At 34.3% G+C, this 12,118-nt stretch overlaps 1 protein-coding gene across 2 annotated transcripts in view; it reads left to right on the top strand.

Annotated features, from left to right (window-relative positions):
- Window positions 1-12,118, top strand: part of TTC37 (tetratricopeptide repeat domain 37) — a 91,296-nt gene that overhangs the window by 14,434 nt on the left and 64,744 nt on the right. For both annotated transcript variants that reach the window (XM_037801290.1, XM_037801289.1), the window contains exons 2-4: window positions 6,394-6,537; window positions 9,511-9,612; window positions 10,426-10,565. In XM_037801290.1, the coding sequence (XP_037657218.1) occupies window positions 6,444-6,537; window positions 9,511-9,612; window positions 10,426-10,565 (336 nt within the window). In that variant the 5' untranslated portion in view covers window positions 6,394-6,443. The remainder of the gene's footprint in view (window positions 1-6,393; window positions 6,538-9,510; window positions 9,613-10,425; window positions 10,566-12,118) is intronic.

The following is a 12,118-nucleotide window of genomic DNA, read 5'->3' as shown; positions in this document are numbered from 1 at the left end:
GAGTACCTGTTTTCAGTTCTTTGGGCTATATACCTGGGAGTGGAATTGCTGGGTCATATGATAATTCTATGCTTAAGTTTTTGAGGGACCACCAAACTATTTTCCACAGTGGCTGAACCATTTTACATTCCTGTCAGCAGTATATGAGGGTTTCAATTTCTCCACATCCTTGCCAGCACTTGTTGTTTTCCTTTGTTTTATTTTGTTGTTGTTGTTTTTATTCCGGCTGTCCTAGTAGGTGTGAAGTGATACCTCATAGTAGTTTTGATTCATATTTCCCTAATGACTAGTAATGTTGCTTGTTGACCACTGAATATCTTCCTTGGAGAAATATTAATTCAAGTCCTTTTGTCTGTTTCTTAATTGGGTTGTTTGTCTTTTTGTTGTCTAGTTGTAAGAGTTTTTTTTAATATATTCTGGATACAAGTCTTTTATCAGATGTAATTTGCAAAAATTTTCACCCATTCTATAGGTTTGTCTTTTTGCTTTCTTGATAACGTCCTTTGCACAAAAGTTTTAAATTTTGATGAAATCAAATTTGTCTTTTTTTTTTTCCTTTCATTGCTTTTGCTTTTGGTGTCATATCTAAGAATCCATTGCCAAATCCAAGGTTGTTGAGATTTACCCCTATATTTTCTTCTAAGAACTTTATTGTTTTAGTTTTACCTTCAGGTCACTAATTCACTTGGAGTTAATTTTTGTATATTGTGTGAGTTGAGGGTCCAACTTTGTATTTTTCCATGTGGATGTCCAGTTATCCCAGTCCCATTTGTTGAAGAGACTATTTTTTGCCACATGATGGTCTTGGCATCCTTGTCAGAAATCATTTCACTATAAATGTGAGAGTTTATTTCTGGACTGTCAGTTCTATTCCATTGGTCTATGTGTCTATCCTTATGCCAGCACCGCAGTTATTTTGATTACTGTAGCTTTGTATTAAGTTTTGAAATTGGGAAGTGTGAATTCTCCAACTTTGTTTTCTCTTTTAAAGATTGTTTGGACTATTTGGGGCTCCTGGAATCCCTATGAATTTGACAATCACATTTTCCATTTCTGCAAAAACTTTGATAAGAACTGCACTGAATTGTAGATTGCTTTGGCTAGTATTGACATCTTAACAATATTAAATCTTCCCATCTGTGAACACAGGATGTCTTTCCATTTATTTAGGTCTGTAATTTCTTTCAGCTATGCTTTGTTTGTAGTTTTCAGTGTAGAAGTCTTTCGTCTCCTTGGTTAAATTTATTCCTATGTATTTTATTCTTTTTGATGCTATGGTAAATGGAATTGGTTTCTTAATTTCCTTTTTGGATTGTTCATTGCTGGTTTAAGAGGGAGAACTGGTTTTTGTTTGTTAATCTTGTACCTTGCAACTTTGCTGAATTTGTTTACTAGCTCTAGTAGTTTTGTGTGTGTGTATTCTTTGTGTAGTTTTACATTCTCCCTTTCCAATCTAGATTTCTTTTATTTCTTTTTCTGTCAAGATTTATTTTATTTCATTAAACTTCCAGTACAGTGTTAAAAAGCAGTGGTGAAAGCAGGCATCCTTGTCTTATCCCGAATCTTAGGGGGAAAGCTTTCAGTTTTTCACCACTGAGTATGATGTTAGTTGTGAGTTCTTCCTGAATGCCTTTATCATATTGAGGTGGTTCCTTCTATTCCTAGTTTCCTGAGTGTTTTTATCATGAAAGGGTATTGGTTTTTGTTAAATGCTTTCTCTTTGTCAATTGAGATGATTATGTGTTTTTTTTCCCTTCATTCTATGAATGTAGTGTTTTATATTGAGTTTTGTATGTTGAACCATCCTTGAAGACGATCTTTTTTTTTAATCAGTGACTGAATCAGAAATAAGATCGCAGTTATGGGAAAACATTATGAAGAAATGGTTAGCAAATATAAAAGGAAAGCAAACAGGCACTTCAGTGACTGCATTTAAAGTATAGGAGGAGGAAGTGATGCATGCAAAGGGGGATAGTAAGCTTTTAGAAGGGCAAGAGAAGAATCACAATAATATTGTCCTGGCAGGAGAGTTTCAAGAAGAAAAGGGGCTATTTAACATCATGAATGTTGCGTTGAGGTCGAGAAGTATGAGGCATGTGTCAAAGAGAAAGTGCACCAGACAATGTTAAACAGGCAAGGATGACTTCATTTATAGCTACCACAGAAGGGGAGAGAGAGAACTCAACTCTGCTGGAAGACAGAGAATTGATTGCATTTAATTGTCAGGGCAAGGGTAGTGTAAAAGTACCAGAAAACAATTTGGTGAAAGATGGGAAGGGGAGTTTGGGTGTGAGGTCAGTAACTTGGAATAGCAAGTTATGAGTTGTTTTTCTCTGCATTCCCAGAGCTGCAAGATGAGTCAAGATAACCATGGTGGGGGAAGGAGCGGGCAGGAGGGCACTCAAGGAGTAAGGCCAGCAGCTTGGTTAAAACAAAGAAAAAATAGTTTTGATCATGTTAGGAGACTTGGAACACAAGGGACATGCTTATGCATTTTTGTGCTTTGGGTTTTTTTTCTCTTATAGGAAGCTAAGTTCCAAAATTGCCCAGTTTCTTCATATTTTAACTATGAGACCCAGTGTGCTCCAAAAATAAGTGGGCTGATTTTCTTTAGTGTATGGCCTCTGATACTCTTCCGTCCAACCTTGTGCTAATGCAATGGCTGTTGAGAGATTTATGGCTGGGGTTCACTCTTTTCTCTCTATTCCTGTTCAGTCATTAACGATGTGTACCATTCTTTCATTCTCGGCCTTCTCTCATGCCAAATGGCGTAGGAGGATACTTCGAAATTTCTTTTTGAGGACTGACTGAAGGCTTTCTCAAAATTTGTATATATGGCTATAATGTGGATTCATTCGGTAAACATGACCCATATATTCTAAGAAGCCTACAAAATAATAGAAGAGGATAGGATCAAGAAATAGTGTCTGCAGAGTTTTGCATATAAATTCAGTAGTTGACTACGTGCTGTAATAAAGAGTTAAAGGATTATGCCAGTTGATTAGAGTATGTTAGTTTAAGTGAAAAAAAATCATTCTCAAAAAAGGTTTGGGATGGGTACTTTGCAGAAATGAAAGAAAGGGAGATCTCTATGATGGCAAAGGGGAGTGGGTAGGTAGTTACTTATACATAGTGGCAACCTAGGAAAAGTTCTTCCTCTTCTGATAGTTGGTTGCAGGTATTTGTGGAATGGAGCAGTTTAGGCTTAGGGACCATCTAAGGTTAGACATTATTCTGGGAGTGGAAGTTTAGTAGTTTATGCAGGACAGTGAGAAGCTATACTGAATAATTTCTTTTTTATTTTTCATTGCTTCTCTTTCTGTGTATTAAGAACTTCTGAAAATTTTTGATGTCTCTACAGACTGACCTTCCCAAAGTACTTTAGAATCTGCAGAATTTTCTACTTCAAAGCATTAATCACTGAGTTCTCTTCCAATGGGGACAAATATATTTCATTCTTTGTCCCATTGTGCATGTTGAGACTTGAAGATTCATTTTCATAATGACTCAATTTGTAAAGTTTCTCATAACAAGTAGTGAATAGCATTCACAGTTGTCATCTGATGAAATGTTATTTCATGCTAAATGACCTTTTTGATTTATTTTATTTTGCATTACTGCTGAAATGGGGGAGGATAAGAAAGCTTGGTTTTTCAACTCCAAGCAGAAATAGCTTCTTTAAGATTTTGTGCTCTAGAAAATCCAGGTGAAAATAAAGAAATGAGTGCCATAAAACTGTACATGCTGTTTTTTTTTTTTTTTTCCCAAGCTAGATTTACTTAAAAGAAAAATTTTATAGTATTGATCGGTTTCTTTGGGATTTTAGAAAATAAATTAGTTATTTCCTATTATTTGTGCTGAACTTTAGGAAACAGATTTCCTTAGGTATTACTTAGCACCTTCCCTGGACCTTTTCACGACATCCTTTACCTTTGGGGTTTTAGCATTCATCATCCGCAAGTTAAAAGATCTATTCACAAGCAATGAAGTCTGTTTTCTCCCTGTTTTCATTCTACACTGTGTTTATTTTGCTAGTATTCTCAACAAGAATAAGTATGGAGGAGAGGAGTATTAGGGATTGATGTTGGACCATTCTCTCTCTCTCTCTCTCTCTCTCTCTCTCTCTAACACAGGAGCAGTATTATTTTTATTGCTGTCAGTAGCTTTTGGGAATACTAGAGAATACTTCTCTGTGCCATTTGGTTATATGTAGAGAATATGTTACCCAGGGCGAAACATGAGCACAGTCTCCCAGAGTTTCATTTTCTTTCTATAATTGTGATCCCAGACAACAGCAAAGGGAATATGTTAGAAAAGTTTACTTTGTTTTAAAAGTTGTTGATGTTCATCTCAGCCTTTTGGAAACTTTTCACTTACTTAACCACATTTTTCTTTCCAGTTTATGGTTTTTATGTACCTAAGTTTGGGTGGCCATTGGAGAGATGCATGATTGGATTTTCCTCTTTTCATCTGAGATTTGTTCTCTGTAATAAGAGCAATTGATATTGCCAAAGGCGTCTGTCATGAATTATGTTTCTATAGAACCAGAGACTTTTGACTCAAATGGGTAGAAATCAAAGGTACAATTTTAATAGCAATTTTTTAAGGGTGATGAAGATTTTTAATCTTCCATAGTCTTCTCAGCCATATCCTGTTAACATACTAAGCCTTTTTGGGTATCAGTTCGTGATGATATTTTTGAAGGATCATTACAGTAATTATTTACTGAATATTTACCACGTATAAGATAACATGCTCGTCCCTACTCGCTTAGCTACAAAGGCAACAAAAGGCAGGATATATAGAAGAGTAATGATAAGGGTGGTATATGATATTAGTTCTGAAACTATGATCTCTGGACCAGTAACATCAGCATAACCTAAGAACCTAAGAAATGCAGATTTTCAGGTCTCATACCAGAGCTACTGAATCAGTAACTTTGGGAGGGGGAGCCAGCATCCTGTGTTTTGTCAAGTCCTCCAGGTGATTCTGATGCCTGGTTTAGACAATGTCTATTTAGACAATAGCATTCAGTAGAAAGGGGGAAAAAAAACACTGGGTTGCTTAGTAGGGTATAGGGTGTGTGGAGCTAGGCATGCATATTCCTGGAATTCATAACTATGGAAATGATAATGAGAACATACTAACTGAAGGAAATTCATGTTTGGAAGCATAGTAGTAGCAGGCTTGTGCCCTTTTTACTAGTTTACTAATCAAAGTAGTGTTTCTTCCAATTTGTTTTCATGTTTCCCCAGGCAGTATTAAAGTTTTAATTCTTTAGCCATTATTGAATTCTTCAGTTTTCTTTTTGCTAATTTGGACTTCTAAATCTGTTATAAAATAATACTTATAAAGTATGCATTGGTGTTTATCTAGAGTTGAAACATTTGACATTATGCAAAGAATTTATCTTTGGTATCCATGACTGAAAGTGGTTCCACATTTGGCTTGGGGGTATATTTTTTATATAGATACTAAAGAATCAGGTCTTTTTTTTAGTTAAATTATTTTTATTTGTTCCCTCTATTTATTGCTTCAAGTTGTAGTCTGTCTTAATTACTTTTTAAAGAAATTTCCAGTGTGATTAAATAATTTATTAAAGTTGTGAATGTTATTCACAGTTTATATGAACTGTTCAGCAAACAGCCTTCATTTGTTTTTATGCCTTTCTGGGAATGGAAATCCTGATTGATAGAGATTGGAGAAAATGTAAATATAATGAAATAGATAATGTTTTCTAAACTAAATTATTTTACCAAAAATAAATTTGAAGATAAATGTAGGCAGTGGATGATTATTGTATAAGCTCAACCATTATGTAGAAAAACATAGTTTTATAAGAATGCAAAAATGTACTGCTGAACTTGTAAACTAAGAAGAATATGTCTGAGTTCTTATACATTGTCTTTATGAGTAGCCTTTTTATTCTAAGATGTGGGAAGAGTCCACTGGATCTGTCATTTTGGTTGTCACGTCTCTAGCAGTACATGCTTGCCCAGGGAGAGAGATTGGTGAAGATACTGTCGTTTAACAGGATTTCATCAATTAACAACCAAAATTGTAAATGCTGAATAGGGAAGGGAGAACTAGACACACAGGACTATGTGTCTTAGCCTAGTTGCAAGTATGAGTAGGTTTCTTGTTTGAAACCCTTGAGTATGCCTTCAGGCTCAGTGTGGGCTAAAGTAGTTTCTACTTCCAATATTTAAGTTGAAGGAGCAAACAATTTTTTATCAAATGTTAATGTTTTGCTACATTTGCTGGTCTATTTAAGTTTTGAATCCCTAGAATAAGGATATGGTGAGGAATGTAGAAGACAGCCTTTGAGATTTAAAGTTACAGGTTTTGACGTTTAGAAACTTTATGTGTGATAATGACTTTTTCATTTAATTCCAGGAAATCTTACTGATGAGGCACAGCAGTATTGTTGCAGACTAGTAGAAATGGATTCAAAAAGTGGTCCAGGTCTCATTGGCTTAGGCATTAAAGCATTGCAAGACAGAAAGTATGAAGATGCTGTTAGGAACCTAACAGAAGGTAAGCATACAGTGTGTGACGTGTAAGATGAGATATAATTGTTATTCAGTCAGTAGGCATTTATCTTTGGAGCTTTCTTTGAGGAATGCAGATCTAAGATGGAAGAGAAAAATGTACTTACTCTGGATTCTGTATAGGTTTGAATTTCACCTTTACCACTCACTAATTTCTTGACTCTGCATTTCAGTGTTTACATTATATTATAATACGGAATCCCTAAATGTTATATAATAATGTGATCTGTTTCTTATAATCTGTTGATGCTAGGATTGAATGAAATAATATTTATATAGTGCCTGGTACCAAATGCTCAATAAATTTTAGGTTTATTATTCTTACTATAGTAGCTAGACAACAATTTGAAGGTATTTGCAACATCACCATGATATGACATAGAGAAATTAAAAGTATGGTTAAGAATATGTCTTAGAAAAGAGAAGTAAATACATGCATCACAGTTCTTGTTCTAATACTTTCATTTTGATGGTGAGTTCCCTGTACATGAGTATGATGTCTTATGTAATAGATAATAATAGGTAGTTTATTTATTTACATTTTAATAGTTATATATAAAAATAGTTGCTTAAAATAGTGGTTCCCAAACCTAACAATTTGTAGGAATAATTTGGGACCAAATCACAGATCTGTTGACTCAGAATCACTAGAGGAAGGGTTGGAAACATTTTTTCTTTATTTCTTTAAATCTGCTTTCAAGGGAATTCTTAATATAGCCGGGACAACACTGGTCTGTGGACCACAATTGAGAACTACTGGTCCAGAACAATTTTTAAAAATCGTATTACTGATTTATTATGGTTTTAATATTTATACCTTTTTTCATGATTCTCAAATTGAGTTTAACTTGAGCAATAATTATTTCTAGATGCACTTGAAATTGTCTTTAGGTTTTGATTACTTCTGACTTTATAAAATTCTTCTAGTTGAGTTTGTCTGTACCAGTTTTATAAATGGACTTAAACAGAATAATAAAATCCTTTTTATTTGAATTAAATGTAAGACTTGTAAAGATTATTATTATTTGGGAAAAATAGTATGTGTAACATTATATTAAAAACATATTCTGAAATCTTTGAAAACCTTTAAAAATCTGCTGAAAGCCACCATATTAAAGCATGAGGAATTGATGATTCCTTGAAAAGAATTTTGGATAATACCTGTTTCTATTTTACCTTTTCTAGAGATAAACATACTATCTTTATTAATTTGTCAGTTATACTAGCATGTTTTTTAAACTTTCTGATTCAGTAGCCTAGATAATTGGAACAAAGATAGCTCATAGCCTTTGGGGCATATTAAGATATCTAATGTTTTACTTCTTTAGTAAGTAGGTTTTTCAGCCTATGAGCTGTAGAATTCTCACTGAGGAATGGAAAAATTCTGATATTGCTACTACCCTGACTTTGTTATTCTCTCACAAGGCTATCTATTTTAGATAGAAGCAGTTGTCCTTGCTATATTTGTATTGATTCTTAATTATAGTACCTTACCATAGAAGCCAAAGGTAGAGAAGTTTCTAGTTTGTTTTGTAGACCTTTACCTGGTTTGACAGTTAAGATAGCGCTTAGCATGTGCTTTCTCTGTCTGCATCTTCACTGTCTTCCCAACATCACTAGTATTCTCTGAGTCACATAAAATTACACTGTGTCCAAAGCAACTTTTTCCAGGAACTCCCTTTCAAAATCCATGAGGTATTCTAGCTCAGTGTAGGTGACAGTATGATTTCCTGCTGAAAGCACCAGATTTTCCTTTCTTGAACCATTTCACTCCATTTCTTTTAGCTATATGAATTAAGAGAGAGGTTAAAACAAAAAGAGAAACAAAAACAAAAACAACAGGAAGAATGTAGACAGCTTTTGATGAGTTAAATTGGCAGTGTAACACTCGGAGGAATGTTTTCTTTTAAAAATATTTTTATATGAGGTTTGGAAACTACTAAAAAAAACTTAAAAATAACATGACAGAATCTGCATAGTTTTAGTATTTAAAATATTTTTTTCATTTTGAAGCAAATATGAATAATAATACCCCTTTATTATTTGAATATGTTTGTGTTTTCACTGTTTTTGAAGTGTATTCCTTTATTTCTTGGTACAGAGAAAAGCATTACAAGTCAAATATTTCTATTTTAAAATATGTAAAATACCCATATTTGTTTACCTTTCATTGTTATTGTGTGTGTATCTTTCAAAGCCCACATCAGCTGTTGATTCTCCATAGTTTTTCTGTACCACCAGGGCAGAATTAATTGACCAACAGGCAAATTTTAATATGACTGGTAAATGTTAATATAGGGAAAGTCCAGAATTCTATGAGTATCTTAGGAGGTTTTAACTTAGTCTTGTCAAGTATGTTTCTGGATGAACCAGCATTCCAGTTGATATTTGAATCATAAATACAAGCCAGCCAGGTGGATGAAGGGGTGGGTAGACCTTTCCAAGCCCAGAGAAGAACCTATGAAATAGTCTGCAATGAGAGGAAAGCTGATGTTCAGGGAATTGCAGATAGTTCAGTGAAATTTGAGGATGAAATAAGGGGACAAGAATGGGCAAGAAATGAGGCTGGAGCGGAGCCTGTAAACCTTGTAAAGGAGTTTGCACCTTATTATCTTAAGGGCAGTGGGAAACCAGTGAAAGCTTTTAAGCAGGTAGATTTCATAATCTGGTATTTTTAGAAATATTCTGGCTCCAGTGTAGGGAATTAATTGGAGTGACTGGCAGGCACTTGCAGTGATCTGGGATAAAGATGACGGAGGTCTGAATTGAAGTGGTAGTAGTAGAGATGGAGACATGTATTTGGAGAGAAATGGATTATGGAGTAGAGTCATTATGACTATGACTAATAACATATCAGGGATGGAGAGAAGGGAAGAGACTGATTTAGGCAGTAGAGGGTGGTACCGTTTATTTATATAGTCAAGAAACTATGGATTTGTGATTGTTTTTATGCTTTTAGGTTTAAAGGAAAGCCCTCTTTGCACAACTGGATGGTTTCATCTGGCAGAAGCCCAAGTTAAAATGCATAGACCTAAGGAAGCTATTCTATCATGCAATCAAGGTATTCTTGACATCTTTTGGGTTTACACGTAAGGGTTGCCAACCCTGTTTGTTTTAATGTTAAGGGAGAAAGATAGTGGTTTGAAAAACCCAGATGCTATATTTTTTTACTCTAAATTGTTGGCTAACTTAAATCTTATTGAGGAGTTTAAAAGATACCAAGTCTGCACGTATGTCGTTTGTGAACTGACAGTGAATATTTATCACAGGTTTCCTGCACTTAGAATTTTGAGATAGTCAGTTCAGACTTGGGTAGAAGTTCTCTGTCTTTGGAAAATGGCAGTTTCTGGTGTGTCCTAGAACCTTTACAAGTTCTTAATTTCTCTGATAGAGATAAGGGAAATATTAGGCATCTTGGAGCCTATTTGAATGTGATGGGGTGAGGTGTAGGGATAAAAAATCACAAAAAGTAGTTTGCTGCTCCTGACCCAGCTGGTCACTTACCATAATTGAGAAATGGTTCACCCTTGTCCATTCTAATTCAGCTTCCTTCCCCCTCCAGTGTCCTCAAGTTACCATGCTTGTTACGTGTACTTTGGCTGAGGACTAACATTTATCATGTAGCAGATATGACTGTTGCTGTGTTGCAGGATAAGTCTTATTATATGAAATGTGAAGACAAAATTCTGTTTGAAAATCAGATCTTTCCATAAAGTGTTCAGGGAAGAATTTATATTTAGCTTTGAATTATTATTAATGTGTATTGTTTTGGTAGTTTATGCTTTCTGCATTTTTAACTTATATGTCACTATTGAAAAGAAAAAAAGGTGAAGTAATATGATTGTCTTCATTCATATGTCTTTAATTTTGTCAGCTCTGAAGAACATTGACAATCTTGGTGCATCAGGTGGAAGTCTTCATCAGAAGAATCTTTGTCTTTGTTTGAAAGCTGAGGCTTTGATTAAACTCTCAGATTATGAGTCTTCGGAAGAAGCCATTGGTACTCTTGATCAGGTAGTTTTATCATTGAGATTTTCCTTTCAACTTTATTTGGTTTCCAGTCAACCACACATCAAACACTCTCTCCCTACCACAAATGTTAACTTATACAAATTTATGTTCGAGGTATGAATTTACCATGTCTGAGCTTTTCATAAATCATTCATGCACTTTGAAATTCCTGAAGTTATTTGGGTGCTTTTTGGTTAAGTACTTATGGGGCTTTTCATATGATGCAATCTCTTTCTTTAGTTCTTCCCCTTATTCTCCTTTCTTCTTTTGCTGTTCTTTTAGGTTATTTCTACTTGATTATTATTAATTTGGGATTCTCAGTTTTCTCTTCAGAAAATATTTTACAGATTGTTGACAAGAGTAATTAAGGACACTAGTAGCTTCATGGTAGAGAATGTTTTTGTTTCATTCAACTTAAAACACTCAGAGAAAAATTGCTGTTTAAGAAGGCAACTGATTTCTTAATATATTCAGTTCAAGAAATCTGAAATTCCTTAGAGAAAAAATATAACTGGTAAATTATGAATTATAACAACATGGTGCCTTTAAAGATTTTTGTCAGGAAAAGACGATTTTTTGTCTAAATGAAAATTATATATTCAGTAAATTGTAGGGGTTTGAATTTTTCTTTAAAAAGAATCTCCATTTTTGTATGTTTCAAAGGGCTTTGCATTTAATAATTTTTCTTTAAAATTAGAATATTTGTCAGTATCCTTCAAGAACCTATATCTTCTTTTCTACTTGTCTTCCCATCAGTGATTTGTCTTGAATGAATACTTTGTAGAAGTCTTTCCAATAATTATGTCACAAGAAAAAAAAATGAGAAATTCCTTGGAGAACAGCTAGAGTCCAGGTGTGAGACAGAAAATGTACAAGATGAACCCAGAACATCTTGTCATGCTAGAAATCAGGGAAACTATAGAAGACTAATAGGGTCATGTCAAAAGAACACAGGAGCTAGTGTGAAGTGAAATTCACCAGTAACTGCAGTGGATTGAAACACATCAAGTATATTTAAATCCATGAGTTCATGATGATACTTTAAAAAACCAGGAGAACATCCTCAATAAAACAAATCTTTGGAATATGCTAGGGAGTCAAATAGAAGTTGATAAGTAGAAGGAAAGAATCAAGCATTTAGTATTTATCTGCCTTTCCTATATGAACTGTTCCTCAGGATAACCAAATAGTTGATAAGGGGAGGGAAAATTTCTCCTTATTGAAATATTCCATTCAATAGGGGAAGAAGGAAAGATAAAATTAGAAAATCACCATTTTGCAATCCCTAATGAATTAATATCTTGGCCTTGAAGATCAATGGCTGCTAACATCAAAAAGAAAAAGACAACCAGAGACAACCAAATGCAAATGCACACAAAGTATTCTTGCCCAAACATCCAACCTGAATCAGATCAAGCTTCTAGATCTAACTACTAATTTACAAAAAATACAGGGGACCAAGGAACATGTTAACACCAGGAGAGTACCTTCAAAATACAGACTGTGAGAAACTGTGATGGATGGCCCATATTTTCAATAGTTAAATGGCAAGAGAA

The sequence above is a fragment of the Choloepus didactylus genome, chromosome 13 (assembly GCF_015220235.1).
Source record: "Choloepus didactylus isolate mChoDid1 chromosome 13, mChoDid1.pri, whole genome shotgun sequence".
NCBI classification, from domain to species: domain Eukaryota; kingdom Metazoa; phylum Chordata; class Mammalia; order Pilosa; family Megalonychidae; genus Choloepus; species Choloepus didactylus.
This window is presented reverse-complemented; position numbering and strand designations above follow the sequence as displayed.